Genomic DNA, 20,074 nt, shown 5'->3' with positions numbered 1-20,074 from the left:
ATCATAGCTTTTATGGAGCTTCTACTGTGCCCCTGTTCCTATGCAAAGCACTTTAAAAGGCTCTTTCCATTTCCTCCTCCTCCCAGCCCTATGCAATATTGCTATTATTGTACCCCTTTCACAGATGGGAAGACTGAGCCTTTAAAAGATTAGCAAACATTAGGATGCCAGCCCCCATGAGAGGTGAGGCTCTGGTGATTTTACTCGGTCCAATGAGGGTTCAGATCCTACTTCCATCCTTCTCTAGGAGTGGTCTGGGACACACTTTTCAATTCTCTGAGTCTCTGTTTCCTTTTTGGTAAAAATGGAGAACATCATACTTATTTCACAGGAAGATTACGGAAGGCGATGAAGCCCCCAGCGTGATGTCTGGCACCTCAAGGTGCTCAACTCACATCAGTTCTCTTGCCCCTGCTCTTCCTCTCCCCCTCTCTGGGCTTCTCTTGACCAAAGTCATTCCTTCATGATGTCCTGCTTCTAATCAGTCCCTCTCAGTGACAGGCGGGGACGTTTTGCAGCTCAGCGTCCTTCTGACTGATGTCTCCTGCTAATTCCTTAAATTTACATATCATCTTTCTTCCCTCGAGCTCATAGCACTTAACAGACAAGTGGGGCACAAGTGATTTCACTAAGTGAAATTCAGAGGCCTGCTTGTCTAGAGATTCTGCAAACTAGTGGATTAGCTCGGATGTCAGCGCTGAGTTATGATCCTTCAGCTGCTCGTGCTTAGCACGCCACCAGCATTAACTCCCTGGTCTTCCAGTGGCCCTTTAAATCATGCACAGTGATTATCATCTTATTGTGAGAGAGAGAGAGAAGAGAGGAAAAGTGGGAGGGGGAGGGGGCCAGTTCAGGTCCCCAGGAGAGGCAGTCTGTGACACCTTTGGCCTCACGGTGCCTGAAGTTTTAGCAACAGGATGGGTAAATAAAGCAGACCCAGAGAAAAGCCAGCCAGCCCGGCTTTTTACACCTCCACACACATTGTACTGACTAAATTCTAACCATTATGCTATGATTCCCCTGCTGCTTAAGAATGTAAATTCACACAAGTGACAGTATTTCTGCCAAGCAATTTTCAGACAGCCAGTGGGTCTTATTTGTGAAACTGTGAAGGAAGAAGGCTGAATAATAAGTCTCTGAAATCTGGTTCCCTTTATATACGAGGTGGAAGCAGTAAAGTCTTGGAAATGACTGGAGCGTGGGAGCGTTTGGGGGGCTGTCACTGGCGGCTCAGTGGACTGGCTGCCTCCACAGCTCACCTTGTTTTAAGATCTGCATATCGGTTATAGGTGTATTTACTTTGCAAAAGCTATTGTGCATTTTTACTTATACATACTCATATTTCAGTATAAACGTTCCTTAATAAAAAGCAGAACGTCTCAAAAAAACCACCTCACCTTTGAAAAGGGCTGTTGGCTCAGTAGATTGGAAGGGAATTATGAGATTATATGAACCTGAGGGATTACAGAGCCCAGCTGATTCCTGATCTGTTCTTGTTTCCAATAGAGAGCCTCGTAACATTCTTTATCCAGGTGTTTATCATTCATTCATTCATGGGAACAGAAAATTTTGTCATATATATGTATGTGTCACTATCTAGGGGCAGGGAGAAGAAGCATTCTTAACCCTCCTGTGTGTAAGGCCAGGACCTTATAGTCGAACCAAGGAAATAGAAAAGACATATACCAAACAATTTAATTGTAGTACAAGGCGGGGAGCTGAAATGCATGAAAATGGCCTCCAGTCTTTTTAAAAACCAGGTAAAATCAGTGGTATGGTCAGTAAATGCTTGAGTTGTTGAAAGAAGGGAGGCATTAATGTTGAAATGTACAGAGTGGTGAGGAGACCTGGCAAAAGTGGTGGGGTGGGGGCAGGGAAGCAGAGAATTACAGGTAAAAGGAGAAAGGGGAACAGCGCCCAGTAGAGAAGCCAGTTTGCCTTAAATCATACGTGACTGACCACGTGGACTTGGGACAGGGTTACCGGGGGCACAGCTGAAGTGAAGGGCCCGCTGCACGAAGGCAGAGAAACCTGAAGTCCAGTCCGGCTTCGCTACTCACTAGCCTTTCTACTTTGGACAAGTCACTTGAACCTTTCCCAGCCTTGGTTTCTGCGTCTGGTGTATAGTAAGATTCATAAGACCCAGCTCACAAGCATATAGCGATGATTAAATTATAAAGGCAGATCAACATGCTTTGTAACCTGTAAAGCAGTATGCAAATAGGCCTTATAATTATTATCATTAATAGTGGTAGTAATGAGATCTGATAGGACAAGCATAGGTTTAGAAGTTCTTTGAGCGTCTGGTTGTGACACCAGTGTCTCCTCCTCAGCAGATCACCATCATTGAAATTCTTTGTTGTAGACAGCTGCCTCCTTATCTATGCAAACTTTGGCCTTGAAGAGCTCCCATGGTGTGGGGTATTAGGCCAATGTGCCTCTAGATGGTTAAGGTATCCCAAACTAGAATCCTGACTATGCATCTTAAACTGGTCTAATTTGACTTCAGGGGAGGGTAGCTTCCAGAACAATAACCCTGGAGAATCTAACCAGAAAGGACTTAGGGGAGAGAGGGAGGAGGGAGAGAGGTGGCCAGGAGGAGGGAAGGAGCTGTTTCTGGGCCACTGATGGGAGCACTGCCACAGCCTCTGCTCTCACTAGAAAGATGATGTTGGCAGGTACACAGCAGCACACGGGTGCCCCAGGAGTCCCCTGCTGATTCTGGGCTCTGGAGTCCCTGCCTGTCCTTCCCTGACAAAGATGTTCCCGGTCCCTGTTGAGTCAAAAAAGCTCTGTGCCCACATCTCAGGTTAACATGATCCCGAGGTGTCTGATGTGCTGGTTATGTGGTGCGAAAGGGCCACTGCCGTCTTGCAGAAATGTTCAACATAAGATGTTTCAGGGCCAAAAGGAGACAGTGAGATTTTTCTGCTCAAATGCCATCCTGTTCTCTCTGCAAGTGGTCGAAATGCTCCTGCATGAACTGGATTTCCGGTGCAGGTCCCCACACCTGTGTCTGCAAGGCATGGGGTCTGCCAACAGGGCACTCTGCCTCCCACAGAGTACCTGATGTATTTAAAAGTGCATCAGCCAAAAGACACATTCTTCAAACATTTGGATGGGCGAAACTTTCATCTCCCAATGTGTGTATATTCTCTGCTAAACACATAGTTTGGTTAGTGATGATGACAACACCTGTTTTATTGGGGCTGTATTTGCCTGACTCTCTCAGAAAGGCCACGTTCAGGCCTCCCCTGGGTGGGGCAGGGAACGGAGTGGGGTCTCAGCTCCCTTGCATCACCCCTTTATTGTTCATTATTCAGTCGCTTAGAACTTTCTGACTCTTTTCAACCCATGGACTGCAGGACACCAGGCTTCCCTGTCCTTCACCATCTCCTGGAGCTTGCTCAAACTCATGTCCATTGAGTCGATGATGCCATCCAACCATCCCCCACTCCTATTCAGCCACCATTCCCTGCTCTGCTTGAACAAGGATGCCGGGCTTCTGAGCTGCAGTTACTAGAGCCCAGGCTTCATCCAGCACTGCTGGAGACAGAAGGTTGTAAATGTCTTCCAGTTGGACAGTGCCCAGCCAAGATGATAAAGGCTTGGAGCATAAACCACCTGGCTAGAACCATCCTGTAATCTAGCAGTCACTTCACCCCTTATTATTCAGTTCATTACAGCGCCCTGGCCCTTTGGGTAAGCTGATGATGATTCAAATGTGGGCTTGGCCTCTCAGAATCTAGGGGGAAAAGACAAGCACCAATACAGCCAACCAAGACCTAAGGTGGATGGCACCAGGTGCCATATGTAAAAGGTACAAAGGAAGGGATGCAGAGAAAATAGGCAGGAGGGACCTTCTTGACATAAAGACTCAAGAAAGGGCCTTAAGGGGATGCAGCATTTGAATCAGAGCCCTAAGAAAGGAACACAGAGCCTGGAGAACAAGTTCGTAAATAAAGGACAACCCAAATTCTGCCCCGGCTTACCCCCCGCCCCCCGAGGGGCCACAACTGCCAGCTGGTGTCCTTCCCAAGCATTTACCAGGGACCTCTGTTTGGGTTTGTTTTCCCCTCCAGATGACAGGAACTTCTTGCGGCTGCAGAGTGATGGGCGGAGAGAGGGCCAGTACGCGCGACTCATCAGCCCACCGGTCCACCTGCCGCGGAGCCCCGTGTGCATGGAGTTCCAGTACCAAGCCACGGGCGGCCGCGGGGTGGCGCTGCAGGTGGTGCGCGAAGCCAGCCAGGAGAGCAAGCTCCTCTGGGTCATCCGCGAGGACCAGGGCGGCGAGTGGAAACACGGGCGCATCATTCTGCCCAGCTACGACATGGAGTACCAGGTGGGGTGGCGACGGGAGACGGTACGGAGATCCGAGGGGATCCTTGAGATCTGCGTTTCAATATTTCAAAGGCCGTGCCCATTCATCATTAGGGAACGCGGTTAAGCGCCGCTGTTTTCATTGTTTCTCCCGTTGCCATGGCAACTAAATGACACTCTTATTTGTTATTCAGAATGTGCCTATCTCTACACCCAGACTTGGTTCTTTGTTCCTCCTATTGCCTTTTATACTGCTGAAATCTTCCCCAACAAATGTTTCTTCTCTCCATTTTATTTTAGATTGCTATCAGGTAGGCTGACAAAGGAACACAGAAGCCAAGAAAATAAACACAAACAAACCCTCCACACAGGAGAAAAGAGGCCCTGGGAACCCCTGAGACTCAGAGGAAGAGAGGGCAACAGCCTCCCCGCCCCTTCCCAAGTGTTCAGGTGGCTGTTGGTGCTTAGTGGTCAGCAGACCAGAGAGATTCCTAAATGAGTGAGTTCTCACCCTGCAGCTCCAGGAGTTGAATTCTATTATCTCTGCCCTCACAGAGCAAGAGACTGAGGCACAGATGGGGATGCGCAGCTGTGGCTGAAACTTGGGTAGAGTAGGCACTGTGGAAGAGGTGACTGAGAACCAGCCAAAGCATTAACCTGCTCCTCCCCAGACGAGAGGCAGCAACAGATGGCTGGTGAGGCAGCCAACTGCTCGCTCAGCTTGCCAGAGGACATGTGCTCGTTTGCAGAGAGAACCCAGAGAGGGCGAAATCGAGGGCTGACTGGAGACTACTGAGCCGAGAGGCTCCTGCATGCAGCCTGCAGTCCCTCTCACACTTGCAGAATAGCCTGAGTCCCTGCCTTCCTACTTAGAAACCTCAATGTGTGGCAGAGCTACTCCCTGTTGGTATTTTTGTCTCACCCACTAGACGGTAAGATTCTCTAGGCAGAGGGTCTTGTCTTCTTAGCTTTTGTAACTGTCAGGGTGCCTGGCACATAGTAGGTGCTCGGCAAACTAGTGGTGAAGAAAAATCACTTACCTGCTAGTTGTAATAATGGAGCTATAAGACACTGTTACCGCCAAGGTAATTCAAACCTGTACACTACATTCCTCACAGTACCCCTATCTGCTCATGTCCTCTTGAGTTTCCAAATACCTGGGTTGAGTGTTTGAAAGATTTGTGAGAAAAAGAAAAAAATTAAACATGGCTAGGGAAATTTCAACTCTCCTTTAAACATGCTCTGATTGTAGTCCTTTTAGTCAATAACTCTAGTTACTGGACAACAATGCCCACCGCTTATATATATGTATTTTCTAATCCCCTTAAATATGCATTTGATTTCAATCAACTCATTTTAAATTGAGATTTCAAGTACCAGAGCCATGTGGTCAACAGATGTGTACCAGGTGCAGTAAGGCACATGTGCGTGTGCATGCACACACACACACACAGATTTTAAGCTACAGTTAACAGAAAATTGGAAATCTTTGCACTGTTTGCACCAAGAAGCTCAGTTAACCCTGGAACTTTTTCTTCCTGCTTCTAGATTGTGTTCGAGGGAGTTATAGGAAAAGGACGTGCGGGAGAAATTGCCATTGATGACATTCGGATAAGCACCGATGTCCCACTGGAGAACTGCATGGGTACGTGAATATCTGTCTCTTCATGTCTCCTCCGAGGGCTGGGATCCACAAGGGGAGGCAGCACCTCGTTTTCAAACACAGCTGTTCCCCCAATGGGTGGGGTCGCACCAGTCCATGCAGGAGGTGAGATGTGAGTTCAGTTAGAGCTTAGGCTGCAGTCAGGACGGGAGAGGTATCAGATGAGGTGGAATGCTATACCCCTGCTCCCATTCAGAAAGGGACATGCACTTAGTATATGAAGATTCTGGGTGCCAAGACCGCATCAGCAGACTCCAGCTTTTACCAAAGAAAATGCTAGAGGACGAGAGCAACTGCCAGTCAGAATTACATGCTGGAAAGGTTTAATGGATTTAATGGAAACCTTCACTGGTGAGCAGAAATAGTACATATGTTATATTGGAGTGATAACACAATTACCCAGGCAGTTCTTTTACATGAATGAATTGCAGGACGAGCCATGGCATGTGAAATAAGAATTCAGATTTTGCTTTGAAGCTAATATCTCTAATCCCCAACATGCCAGAGTTGTAAGATTAAACATTGCATGCCAAGTGACCAGCACCGGAAGGACACTGTCTCCTTGGACAGAAGTACTGAGCAGCCAGGTCATCTAGTTCACTCCATGGACCACCTCCCATCAGAGCCATGGACATTCCCAAAAGCAAGAGGAAATCCTGAGAAGGAAGGAGACCTACGTTCACTCCTCAGAGTGACTGTAATAACTCACCAAGTGCTTTTCTTGGCACATGGGTCCCGGGTGTGTGTGTGCCTGATGATGTCAGAAGCACCTGAGACCGCCCTAGTCCCCTCAGGCAACTCTCTGGGCCCCCGGCATCTAAAACTAATCCAGGCTCTGAGAAAGTAATCAGTGGTAAGTGACTGATTACAATGCTTCAGGGACCCATTACTCTATAAAGGACTTTTTGTTCCAAAGCAACTTTGAGAATCCTTCCCACCTGGCCCCCATGACGATGATGTGTTAGACCCAGAGCCTGTGGCAGGCATGGGGTAGTATGAAAAAGCTTGATGAAACTCATCTTCATCATACACTGTGTTCACCTTATGTATTCCTCTCATCTAACTCAATTTTTTTTGTTTTTTTTTCCAGAACCCATCTCAGCTTTTGCAGGTGAGAATTTTCAAGGTAAAAAAAAAAGTTATTTTTAAATTTCTGCATGCCTTTTCCTTCCTCCCATGTGATGTGAATTTGGTGGAGGCGATAAGCCTCCAGATTTGAGAAAGCTCCCAAGAGAAAAATAGATGCCACACCTCACCGCTAGATGGCGCCAGCAACACCTGTAGATACAGGGAAAGGGCAATTGAGAGCCTCGCTGTCTCTGGTTTAATTAAAGTTTAGAAACCTATAATAGAGACAAATAGGTTACAGATAAACCTTTCAGCTTTGCATTGTCCAATGGAGAGCAATGAGGCTGAAAATGCATGAGTGGTGAGAAAAGAGAGACTGTGGGGAGACTGAACCAAAAAAAAAAGAAAAAAAGTCAGTAGTAAATTAAAAGTGAAATGAGGTGGCAATGATTTATTTTCGACCAAAGATGGTTTCTTTCCAGTCACAGGGCACCAAGGCAGCAGTCTCAATTAACCCTCAGCGAGGTACACAGCTGTGTAAGGGAAGAAAGTTAGGGGAAAGACATGAGGAATGGCAGTCCTAAGTGGAGAAGGTTGCAGAAATCTGGAGACGGCGTCTGGTTAAGGGAAGAAGGAGGCTCATTTGGTGCCTGGAATTAGAGCACTTGAAATACAGGACTGAAAAATAGAAAGCGACATTTTATCCCTAATAAAGTAAGTAGAGAACAGAGCAAAGAGAGAGGAATGTGGGATGCCTGCCTATCCCAGGAGGGAAAACTAACCTCCAAACTTGGGGGTGCTAAAATGCAGTGTATTTCACATCTCACCCTCTTTGGTTGACACTGCTAACGTTTCCAGCCGGGTTCCAGTGCTAAGGATTTGGAAACCACTCTGTAAATGCTTCCCATGAGTTGGCCCGGGTGTATAAGCACACTCAGAGACGCTCACCCACACCTAATAACAGAACCTAGTTTATGCAAACAATCCCGAGGGTTTCTGTGCCCTGTTTATATTGGCTGGCCTTAACCCCACAGGTGACAGCATTTCAGAGATAAGGGAAGTCATTTTTATATCTGAAGTCTAGACTCGTTATCTTCGCTCTCATTAATCTGTCCAGCTCCTGGCTGGACAAAGATGGATTCCTGCTTTGCCACCTAGATGTGCTCTCTGACTTCAAATCATCTCACTCAATTTGCCACTCATCACCCACAGCACTAAGACGGTAGATGAGGGAGAGGGGATGGGAAACCTATCTAGGATATCGCTTCTTTCTTCCTCACCCTTCCTGGCCTCCCTGAGCCCCATCCCCACTCCCCACTGCACATTTTTCAAGAATTAAGAGTATCCTGTGCATGTGTTGGTGCTCCTTGGGTGTGAGATTGTCTGTTAACGTGAATCTAAAAGTATCAGAAGGAAAAGCTGAGATCAAAACTGAACGGCTTGGATAACAGTTGAATTCAAGTTCTAACTTTCGGGACCCAAGGTAATGTTGATGCTGGGGAAGTAAACTCGCTTATGTTGTTTCACGTGACTTTGATTGTTGAGACTCAAAGCTCCCAGAAAAGGCTGGTTAGGGCCCTCAGCCCCAACGACAGACACTCTGCTGTGTGAACATGGATGTCTAGGTCCATGACTGACAAGTTCAGTGGCTAAGTGCTTTGCTTCTGTAAGTGAATAAACAAACCAGGGCACATGTGCTGTCGCAGAGGCTGTGTTTACCATGAGGCTTCACAGGCCAGTCGTGTTCTCTTGTAAAATATATATATAAATAAAATAGCCTCAGAACTGCAGTGCTCATTTAGCCAAAATAAACACAGGGCTTAGGGACTCCAAGGTAAGAATTTCCAGTGTGCTTCCGATGGGCTGGTTTGGGGCTTAAGCACAGGCAGCCCTAGAGTGGCATGGATTGGCCCACGGCTGTGGTCTTGGGAAATAACAAGCATCTTTGGAAGGAGGAAACCAAACTCCAGAGACATGGCTCAGGAGTCAAAGGCAGAATGGGAATTGAGAATGGACAGTGTTGATCACGTCGGCAAGTTTTATATGGAACTCTGACTTGGTAGCCAGATGAACCCAGGGCCAGGGTTGAAGGGGGCTAAAGCCCCTCTAACTTCAGTAGACATCTCTGGGTTTTGACTTGAGCGAAACCTTCCATTTGGGAGAGGAAAGAGGACATTCGCTCTACCTAACCTACTGACCTCTCCGGGTCAGGGCGGTGGCGGCCTTCTCTTGGTGGGAGAGTGAATGCCTTGGGAGTTAAACCAGGCTATTTACTCAAATAGAGAAACAGAGAAATCAGGTTTGGGCAAGCAGGATATGGAAAGCTGATGGTGAAACCCTATTAACAACAGGCATATATTGTTAGTATGGTTTTTTTTGAATGTAGATTGTTTTTCTTTTCCATTATAAATTTACCATGAGACAGAAGCAATCTCATTCTTTATGAGAGACCAATGTATGCTAGGTAAACCTTTAAGGCAATGCAACAAAAGTGGCTTCTGGACTGAGGCTTATTAGATAGTCTTGATCTTTTATATTTTGAAGTGTCTTTCATTTTCTGCCTCTTACTCATCTCTTGCCATGGAACGTTTTCTTTTTATTCGAATCACCTTGTGTTTTCTGCTTGGTATATATGCTTTGATTGTGTCCCAGCATATGAGTCAGTAGTGAAGAGCCACACTGAAAAAGAGAGCCGTGTAGAGAGGGGACGAGGAGGAGATGGAATGAATAAGCTGTGTTGTCATGTGATGTTTAAAAAGACTTTCTTGCTGTTGTTCTAAACAATGTAGCCTGGGTGTGCTTTTCTTTTCTTTTTTTTTTTTTAAGCAGTGGCTATAGACATAGTGTCATCATGTATCTTTTTCTAGAATTTGAGCTTTAACAAATGAAAAACTGTGTAAAGCGTGGGGGTGGGATAGAGAACCGAAAACTGGTGTAATTAAGGTGATGGATTATTTTTTCTTAACCAATGCTTTCTTTTTTCAGTACGAGTGAAAAGAATAATAAGGAAGCCAGTAAAAATATATAAAGCCCATAATCTGAGTTCTGTGGTTGTTTACCAGGTAGTTTTTTTTAGCAGGTTGCAGTGGAAGCAAGAGCTCTTGTTCTTGTTAGAGGCTGTGGGCTTCGAACAGAGCGGGAGCAGAGAGACCCATGGGAGTCCCAGGCATGGGTGGTAGTGAGCGTGAAGGATTCAAAAGTGCCGCGTCAGCCACTGATGGCGGAGCTTCAGTAGCTCCTGCTCACAGCTGTGAGCGTGGGTTTTATGTCTCAGACCAGCTCTGAGGGCTGCTGGCCCTATCTCTTGGGCCTCTCTTCGTTCAGTCTTCTGCAGTTTTCATCCAGGTAAAACTAGGAGAAAGAGGACAGCACAGGCTGTCTCCTGGGCATAGAGGGGACCCATTTGGGGCAGTGACAGATGCCTAGGGTTTGACCCTGTGTATCAGGTTTTCAGGTCTGGTTATTTCATACCAACTGGTCCATCTCTGCCATGTCTCTTCCCCATCTTTCCATCCCCACCCTTATCCCCGGTTGATCTGCCAATAGGCTGCCTCCCTGAGACTTTGCTCCCCAGGGTAATGCCCCCTATGCCAGGGCACAAGACCTGGGATGAGCCTCAAATTCCCCTCTCTCTGGCATCCCTTTCTCCCACAGCTCTCTTGACTAGAAGCACTTGCAAGATGCAGCGAGGGTTAAATGGCGTTCTCGCCGTAATCCTCTGATGAAAGGCAGAGAAGTATTCCCAGCCCCTGCCAGGACTCCAGATAGGCAGCTGTGGGGTGTGACTCCTTCTCCTTGGCCCCCTCCCCCTGAGGTCCCCAGCTGCCAGATCAGAGCTAGGTGTTGCTGAGCGGGGGAGCCTGGGGATGAGATGCGTGTGAACCACTAACTGCCCGGCTGCTGTTGCTGCCCGAGGGGACGCCAAGCCGTCCTTTGTGAGGTTCGAGCCGCAGAGGTCTGACACATCGCCCTGCAAGTCTACCATTCACCTAAACTGCCGCCAGCATCGGTTTCTCTAAGGGGAGAAGAAAATTTTTTTCACTGACTTTTCCTCACTCCAGGAACAGAAAGGACAAGCCTTAATTTAAAAGAAGTAATCTAAGTGCCACCAAAGAGAGGACAAGTGTTCAGACTTCAGGCAGCCACGGATCTGGGTTTAGGGGTGTCTTAGGCAGGTCTTGGGGTGGGGGCAGGCAGCAGCTTTCCTACTAACTGAGTGGAAATCTCCCAATGACCGCCCCCCCGCGACACACACACACACACACATACACACACTGAGTGCAGGCAAATGAAGAGTCATTTCGAAGGGAGATTTTATACTTCTACATTCTTCCGAACAGATCTGTGGGCGTGACCACGTTCTTCGACCCTCTTCTATAAACTTCTCTAGAGAAGCCAGCTTTGTCTTTTGTTTGTTTAATCTCACAAATTAAATAAATGTTTTAACTGAAATGCCCCTTCTCCAGCTCTTTGTTTTCAACCTACACAGGCGAGACTGCAGACAGGCCAGGCCTGAAACAGTTCTGATTTGCAATGAACCCTCCTTCCCCGCTCCAAGAGAGATGATTTACGTACATTAGGTATCTTTCAAACATTTCTCTTGGAAACCTGGGTGACTCCTCCAGGTCCGGAGGACATTTCATAAACTTAGCTGCAGGAGATGTTTTCGCTTTTTGGTGATTCAGTGAGAATTTGACTGAGACAATCCGCAGACAGGTTCAGACACAAGAAAGAAGCAGAAAGGGAGAGGTCTGCTTCCTGTTCCACCCCACGTGGTTAGAGCCGAGTCTGCACACTTTTTCTGTCAGTGGACAGATAGTGAACATGTTGGGCTCTATGACACTCTGTGTGGCTGGGGCTCACTGTGCCTGTAGCACAAAGGCAGCCATAAGCCATATGTGATGAGGGTGGCTGTGTTCCAAAATGTACAAAAATAGGCTGAGAGCCAGATTTCATTTTCTGACCCCTGGGTTCCAGCACAGGCGGAGATTTGGTCCACGTACTTCCAGTCCTGACCCCGCCACTTCCCAGCCGTGTGCGCTTCCTCCGAAAGCTCTGGGCCATCTCTCGGGTTCCACTCTGTGCTGCCCCCGTCCTCCTCCCCAGTTTTCCTCCAGGCAAAACCAGGAGAAAGTCACTTATCCTCTCAGGTTCCCCACTTTCCCATCTGAGAGACATGAAGAATGAAGATGATAAGTAGTCCAATGCCTGGCACCCAGGAAGTCTCCACTCATTAGAGCGGTAGTTATGCTCACATTTCCCAGCTGCTTATTAATTCAGTAACCCTGTTTGCACAACAGGAATGGAAAGAACCTACCTACTGTGTAATTTTTTTTGTTATACTGCCATATCGCTTCTCGGCCTTTTGGCTAAGATCAAGTGTATTATCCTGCCGTGCAGGACTTCTTAGAATCTATTGTTTCTCAGAATTTAAATTCTTACCTTCGCACCACCCCTTTCTCCAGGGGGCTCAGAACTTTTACAGGTGGAAGCCTACTCAACCTTGCAAATACACTTGGAATTATTGACTATTTAAATTTCTGTTTCTCATTATCTTACATGATGAGAAAACTGTATACAGAATTAGAAGGTGGAAATTCATGAAAAATAGAACAGGCATTGAAAGCATCTTTCAGTTGGGGGGAAATCAAAGTCTGTGAGTACATGGGGGAAGTTTGAACAATCAAAGGGACTCTTCAGGTGAGCACATCATCAGTGTTGGACAAAGTTGAAGTCACCTGAGTTTTTTCTCCCATCCTGGGGGGCATGTCTCCAGCTCCTGAGTTGTGAAGCAATGGCCCGGGCATCTCATATGGCTGAGGGGGCAAGTGGGGCTAAAATGCAGCCACTCACCAGCATCTGCCCAAAGTGGGCACCTTTTTGCATTTTAATGTAGAGGCATGGTATGAGGTAACAGAATCTAACACTTTCCAAGAATAACTATTCTGTGAAGTACCATTAGGTCATCAAGGTTTTTTCAAGGAAGTCTGAATGTTGGTCCAATATGCATTCCTCCATTCAGCTGTCCACTCATTCGTCTAGCCACCTTCCACCCCCGTACCCCATCTATTCATCCATCTGTCAACATTCCTGGGATTGCTGCCCTTATCTAGGAAGGTGCTCTGGAAAAGGACTTAAGCCCTACTGACCTTCCTTTTCTCTGGCTGGCAGACCACAGCCTCATTAGCATACAGCCCTTGAAGACTGCCGCAGAGCCAGATTCTAAAGCAGCAGCCTGTGGGAGTTGAGTCTCTTTAGCTGGAGAAGGTCCTAAGAAACTCTGGCCCCCAACTGCAGGTCATCAAAAATTGCCTGAGGGGGATGAGAGGAGGACTGTTAGCTGTATCCTCTCTTTTCTGACTGTCTTAACATTAAAAACACAAATTCACATAGTATATTTTCTCATTTCTCCAAACAAATGTCCAAGGAAAATGTTTAAGGAGCCAATATGATGTCGTCCACCAAATGGCTTCTGTCACTAAAATTTTCTACATAGTGATCATTTCTGGGGAGGGGAGTATTAGCAGGAAATGGGAGGAAGGTTTTATGAGAAAGTGGATTGTCTTCCAGAGCAGAGCAGAACTTGAGGCCAGGTTTCTAGCTCTGATTCTGAATCTGTAACCCACATAACGTGACTTCTTCTCCAGTGCTCAGTTGCTACAGTCATGTCTGACTCTATGCAACTTCCATGGACTGGTAGTTCACCAAGCTCCTCTGTCCATGGGATTCTCCAGGCAAGAATACTGGAGTGGATTGCCATGCCCTCCTCCAGGGGATCTTTCTGACCCAGGGCTTTGGCAGGCGGGTTCTCTACTGTCCCCTAGATCCTCCCCACCATGCCCCAGCTTTGTGGCTATCATAAGCAACATTTTAGGAGTCAAGTGAAGAAGGCCTCAGCCCCAGCGTGTTGAGCCCTGGGGGTGGGAGATGAGGCAGTGTATTTAGTGTTGAGAACCAGCATTGTGGCTGAGGGAAAGCAGCTTTTTGAACTGAGATGATGTGGTGACAGTGGGGCGAGAGCAGTTGTGACTGTTTTATGCTTGACACAAATGAGTGCTCCTGCTCTGTGGTCTGGTCAGGCGCTTCAGAGGGGGAGTTAATCCCTGTGGACTTACTGCCTTCCTTTCCCCTCATGGCTGAGCTGCGGCCTCATTAGAGGGTGGGTCTCACTGTGGAGCCAAATGGAAATCAGAGGCAGACCCAAGGACACCCTTTGGGGAGAGGCAGGTGGCCCGGAGGAATCTGGAGTCCATCTCTGCACACTTTGTTGTTTCTCGTGCGTTCTTCTGAGCCCACATGAAAAGCCATCGGCAGGATGGTTGCCAGGCAGCAGATCCTCTTGGTGACCTGCATAACGAGTTGACACCATGTCCTATGACTCACGAGCTGGCCACTTCAAGGAGCCGTTTTCAGTGCTTTGCTTTCTCTTTCTGTTTCCATGCATAATTTTCAATATGGTCACAAAAAGAGGGAGGGAGGGGAGGAGGACTGGAGGGAGGGAGCTTTCTCAGCTACAGTAATGAAATTATTAAAAGGTGGAAATGGTCTGGGAGTGAACACAAATAGAGGAGGAGGTAAGGAAGAAGACAGTGTAAAAAGGGGCGTGGTGGTGACCCTGGGGTTCTGGAATCCTTTCCACCCCAGGGGTGGCGGCCGCAGCTACCAGGGTGTGTGCTGGTGACACATCCTTGTCATAGCTCCTCCCAACCCTGTGGCACTTCTGATGGGCTCAGAGGCACCGACGAACCCTGTACCCTAGCACAAGGGGATTCCCTGAAACTAGAGGAGTCAGTGATTAAGAGCTGGAAAAGTGAACAGGCTCTGAGAGATTTTCCAAGAAAAATGCTCTCACTTTTCTAACACTTCTGAGAAGGCCTCAGGTCTGATTCACCCCTCAGCTATCCCCCAAATCAAAGAGAGGTGCTCCAGGGTTCAGGCTGCAGGAGTTGGCAAACACTGACTCAGAAATAGGAGTCTTCACCTCCGTTCAGTCTTTTAATCACAAGCATTTATGGAGAGCCTTCTTGGTGCATACATACCCTGAGGTAGAAACCAGGATGAGAGCCAGTGCTTCTGCTTGAGGACCTCCACGTCTTGTGAGGGAGGCATGAAAATATCAATGAGCCTTGTCTGCGTCGAGCAGAGATGCACCCACAGGGTTAGGACCAAGGAGAAGGCAGCAGCATCTCCTCCCCCACCACTGTGGCTCCCACCTGGGATATTCCACGGATAGAGAGGACACATCTTTCTGGCCACCTCTACTTGATGTAAGCAGCTAGGGAGGAATTTTTCATAGGTTAAGCATACATCATTTTTCAGAAGTAAAGATCATGTCTGGTTTTGGCAAGCTCAAAAGCTCCTAGTCCCATTTGGGCCAGATTCTCATCTGATGTAAATCGTTGGGAGAATCAAGTTGTAGCACTGTTTTGCATTAAATGGGACTCCAGCCAGCCTTTCCCCAGAGTTACCCTGGGCTTAAATCTACGACATCATCTCCATGGCAACCAGAGGCTGGCCAGTGAATGTGGTTGCCTTGTAAATCCTCTGCTAGCTTCTCTTCCATCCTCTATCTTTTCTGTGATTAGAATGTTCTCCCTCCCGTTGCTCTCACTTATTCACCGTCGCTCTCACATACCTACTATCGTTTTGCACCCACATTTTTTGGTTGCAACATCCTTCCAATCAGCTTTTTAAATCCTCCATTCAATTAAAAAATGAAGATGTGTTAGTCATTGCTTGACAGTGGTAATTGACCTGTTTAGACAAGACCAGGCTGATTTCAGTGGGCATGGAAGCCTTGGCAAACCAAAGTGGAATTCCCCTTCAAGTCTAGCCAGCCTAATTAATACATTGTTTGAGAATGCTGGCCAGCCAGACCAAATATTGTTATTTCCACCCATTCAGAGAATCAGTCCTATGGAATCCCAGAAGTCATTTTAACATCACTTGAATGTATTCCTGTGTGTATGTGTGTATGTGTGTGTGTGTGTGAGAGAGAGAGAGAGAGAGAATCATAATGCTTCTGCATATTATAGAGTATCGTAGTTTAACAGAAAGAAGAAAAGAGTTTTGGAATCATACAGCTCTTGGTTGAATACAATACTCACCAGTTACTTGTTGTATAACCATTCATTTAACCTCTCTGAGCCTCTATTTCCCCATCTGTAAAATGGGTCCGAGAGTACCTACCTGATAGGGTTGTAAGTAGGACGTAATATCAATCACTGAAAAGTGCTTGGCCCACCCTAAATACTCAGTACCATCTTGTTCCCCTGTCCCCTTCCCTATCCACTCCAAAGCATGTGTGTGTTTCTTTTCTTTTTTTTTAATTAGTTTTTGGATTAGTCTGCATGCTCTCAGCCTAGCAACACTCTTCTGTGTCTCTCCACCAGGGGGCACCCTCCTACCGGGGACCGAGCCCACAGTGGACACGGTGCCCGTGCAGCCCATCCCAGCCTACTGGTATTACGTTATGGCCGCCGGGGGCGCCGTGCTGGTGCTGGTCTCCGTCGCGCTGGCCCTGGTGCTCCACTACCACCGGTTCCGCTATGCGGCCAAGAAGACTGATCACTCCATCACCTACAAAACCTCCCACTACACCAACGGGGCCCCTCTGGCGGTGGAACCCACCCTAACCATTAAGCTAGAGCAAGACCGCAGCTCGCACTGCTGAGGGCCGAAGCAAGGACCGCACCCAAATCAAACAAGAAAGACTGCAAACACGTTGCCTCGATTTTGCACTTTTTCCTCCTCGCCTAGTCTCTGTGTGAACGCTCAGACATCTCTGTCTCTGGGCCCAAACCCTGTGCGCTCGTATCCATCCCGACCATTCTCCTCGGGTTCTTTTGTTTGTTTTCCTTTTGTTGATTCCAAACCGCCCAACCCCAACTCTACAATGCTGCATCTTGGAATACGAGAAGAGACACGCCCCTAAGCACCTCACAACTCATGGCTCAGCTGGTTTCCTTCCAGAGACTGGTTCCTTGTTTCTTCCCCTTGCCTTAGCCCATCCCTCCTCTCTGGTGGGCAGTCTGCCAGGAGACTTGAGGGGAAACCCGGATCTGTGTGTTTGTACATAGTATACATTTGCGCCTGTGAATAGCTCTGTGTGTGCGTGGGTGTGAGAGAGAGACTGGTTCATTGGGGTGGGGGGGAGTGTGTGAGTGTGTTCAGAGAGGGCCCCCTTTAACTCTTGTGTTACTTCTCCGGGGGTACATGTTCCAGAAAATAATATACTGTACTAGTTCTGTTTACTTGGAGAAGAGATTGAAGCTTTTTGTTGCCTTATCTAGCTCTGGCTGGATTTCTGTTGGCTTACCATTGTCATCTCCAGGTACCTAAAACTAGACGTCACATGAGAAGAAATGTGGCCCCTCCCGTCCCTGTCCCCAGGCCCCACCCACCTGACCCAAGAGAAGGTTCTCCCACTGCACTCAGACCAGACATGACTCCTAGCTAGTCCCGTCTGGGGTGTCTCTGAAGTTACACAGTAACAGCCATTGAGTGCCTGTGGAACCATCCCTTACTTCCAGCCCTGAAGCAAATTTGTCTCATGTTGCCTTATAAAAGAGAAGCTCATAATGAATGTTTAGCTTTTATCAGTTAAGTCCAATCTTGGAATAAGTCATAGAGAATAACCATTCTGAGACTGATGTATGAAAAAGCAGTAGCCTGTTGAGAGCAGGAGGAAGTGGAGAAGGAAGGACTGAAATGTTGTCTTTAAAAAAAAACAACCCTCACCCCAGGGGGTTCATTCTGCCCACTAGGGGATGGGGTGGAGTAAGAAGATTAAAAAAGTGTATTCTTTGGTATCATATGGATCATGGTTAATATCATTTGTAAAATATGGGGAAAAGGGGGTCATTTGCTTTCCTTTCATGGTGTTAATGTGTGCCTGAATCTATAGCCACTAAAATAAAAGGCTGTTCCCCTGACTTATTTGAATATTATGAGAGAATAAAAAGTTACCATTTGTTTAAATGTACTAATGTGCTACCCCTTAAAGCATTCATGGCATCTGGTAAATACACCCTCATAGGCTGGCCTGGCATTTCCAGATGTTACTGCTTCGTCAGGAGAAGGTATAAGGAAGATAAATCCGTTGCTGCCCATTTGTCCTCTCTAAGCAACGCAGGGAGAGGGATGTTAGAGATAAATTGCCTAATGATATTGTATGAAGGATAGATTCAATAATGAAGCCAATTTCATTGATAGAAAATGCATATTTTAACAAGATTCTCAGTGTACTGGGGCTTAGGCTTGGGGGTGTTTATTTCTCACCTTCCTGCTAGGAATCCACTGGGGAAGTGTAAGATTCTCTCCAAAGATGGTTGCCTGGGCTGAAAGCCTCCAGGTACCTTCTGAGAACAAAATACTAATGATTTTTTTGGCTGCTTTCGGGAGAGAGACTTAGCATTCTTCTGGAATATTCACATAGGTCCCTCCAACAAACGCACACTCAACTTTCGCATCTGGTTTGTTTCATCCTCCTGAAAGAATGGTGCTCTCGCACTCTTACTCTATTTCAAAGAGCTAGTCTGTCTCAACCACAGCAGCCCTGCCAAAAAAGGAAGATGAAAGCCTAGAGCATGAGCTACCTTGAGATTTCAAGACGTGTCTTACCCCAGCTGAAGATGGAGAAAGAAAGAGGGGGAGAGAGAGGAGGGGTGGCAGGGTACCATGGATACCTTACAATGACTTTCATGCCCATCATGAGGGCTTTTTATCTCGGGTGTCCGTATCCAGTGAGGTGTTTGGGGCCAGGCGTTCCCTTGAAATGATTGACATCCCTATAAGCACCCCATGGAAGCATGGTGTCAGGAAATTACACCTGAGAAGTCCGGCCGGTGTAGCAACTGTCTGAGTTACCATACACCCATGAGGATTTCCCTTCTCTAAAAGAAGAACAACTTTGTGAATTTGCTGTATCTTTATCTGATGCCCCATGGTGGCATCATCTTTATGTACATGCTGTTATTGAGAATATCAGACTGCTCAAATCTCTGTGAATCCCATAATGCACTTCAGCTGGGGATGTCACATCTCTATCTCTGTCTCTCTCTCTCTCTCTCTGTCTCTCTCCACTCTCTCGGCCCCAGCAGCTTTCATAGTATTATCCAGGTACTATGCTAAAAGGGCAGCTGTTCTGTAATGTCATGCCTTGCAGCTTTAAAAAGCAAAATTCTGTATTTCATGGAGGAAGGGAAGGGTCCCTCTCTTCTAAAAAAAAAAAAAATAGACTGGACAGGTGAATGCATGCATGCATGTTTAGAGTTGCTTCTCAGAAGACAAAGAGGTGATAGCAACTATTAAAAAATAAATGAATGAAAGGAAGGTCTAGCTCAGGCTGGTAAAGTTTTTGCCTTAGTAGAGCTTTCATGTTAACAGTTCCAGGAGGGAAACCCTTATCTCTGGAGTGAAAAAAATCCCTTTCTTGGTATTATGCTAGCAATTGCTATCCCTTAATTGCCTGTGAAGGCAGAAGAAAGAAAAACAGGATCATAGCATTGCCATTGACAAAACAGAATGCTGAAAGTAAATTATCTTTTCCTTTGTCCCACATTATTGGGATTAAAGCCAGAATAGGATAGGAAATCCAGTAATACTTCTGAGGTTGATACCCCATCTTTAAGAAGACTACGTCTTTAAAAATGAAGCTAGCAGACAAGTAAACACCTAAATAATCGAAAATTACCAAAGAACAACAGCAAAACAAGAAAACTTAAAGATTTTTACTTCCTATTCTTATCCCCTTGCCCTATAACTGTGACATCTCTTGCATTGCTCAGTTGCCTGTGTGTCAAAATACCTTGTGGACGTTGAAAACTATTTGAAAATGTATTGTGTGGAATGTAATAAAATGATGATATTTTTATACAAACATTTGTTTTTTTTTTTTTTTTCCACCTTGGCTTATGAGAACAAAGTTCAGATGTAGGCTTTGAACAAACTGATGTTTGCAAAGTTTATACATCACCTTCTGAGCTAGAGGGCATTTTTGTGGAAAGTAGGTGGGTTTTC

The 20,074-nt window shown here is 46.6% G+C and overlaps 1 protein-coding gene and 1 pseudogene across 4 annotated transcripts in view; both read left to right on the top strand.

The window, feature by feature from the left end:
• NRP2 (neuropilin 2) overlaps positions 1-20,074 on the top strand; it is a 119,904-nt gene that overhangs the window by 79,477 nt on the left and 20,353 nt on the right. The window contains exons 13-16 of one of the 4 annotated variants that reach the window (XM_070387803.1): positions 4,083-4,345; positions 5,872-5,968; positions 7,077-7,112; positions 16,447-19,402. In XM_070387803.1, the coding sequence (XP_070243904.1) occupies positions 4,083-4,345; positions 5,872-5,968; positions 7,077-7,112; positions 16,447-16,727 (677 nt within the window). In that variant the 3' untranslated portion in view covers positions 16,728-19,402. Of the gene's footprint in view, positions 1-4,082; positions 4,346-5,871; positions 5,969-7,076; positions 7,113-16,446; positions 19,403-20,074 lie in introns of those variants that run through there. The other 3 variants (XM_070387804.1, XM_005904763.2, XM_005904762.3) reach the window with 3 other exon arrangements.
• Positions 12,404-12,512, top strand: LOC138985028 (U2 spliceosomal RNA; annotated as a pseudogene).

The sequence above is a fragment of the Bos mutus genome, chromosome 2, assembly GCF_027580195.1.
Source record: "Bos mutus isolate GX-2022 chromosome 2, NWIPB_WYAK_1.1, whole genome shotgun sequence".
NCBI lineage: Eukaryota > Metazoa > Chordata > Mammalia > Artiodactyla > Bovidae > Bos > Bos mutus.
This window is presented reverse-complemented; position numbering and strand designations above follow the sequence as displayed.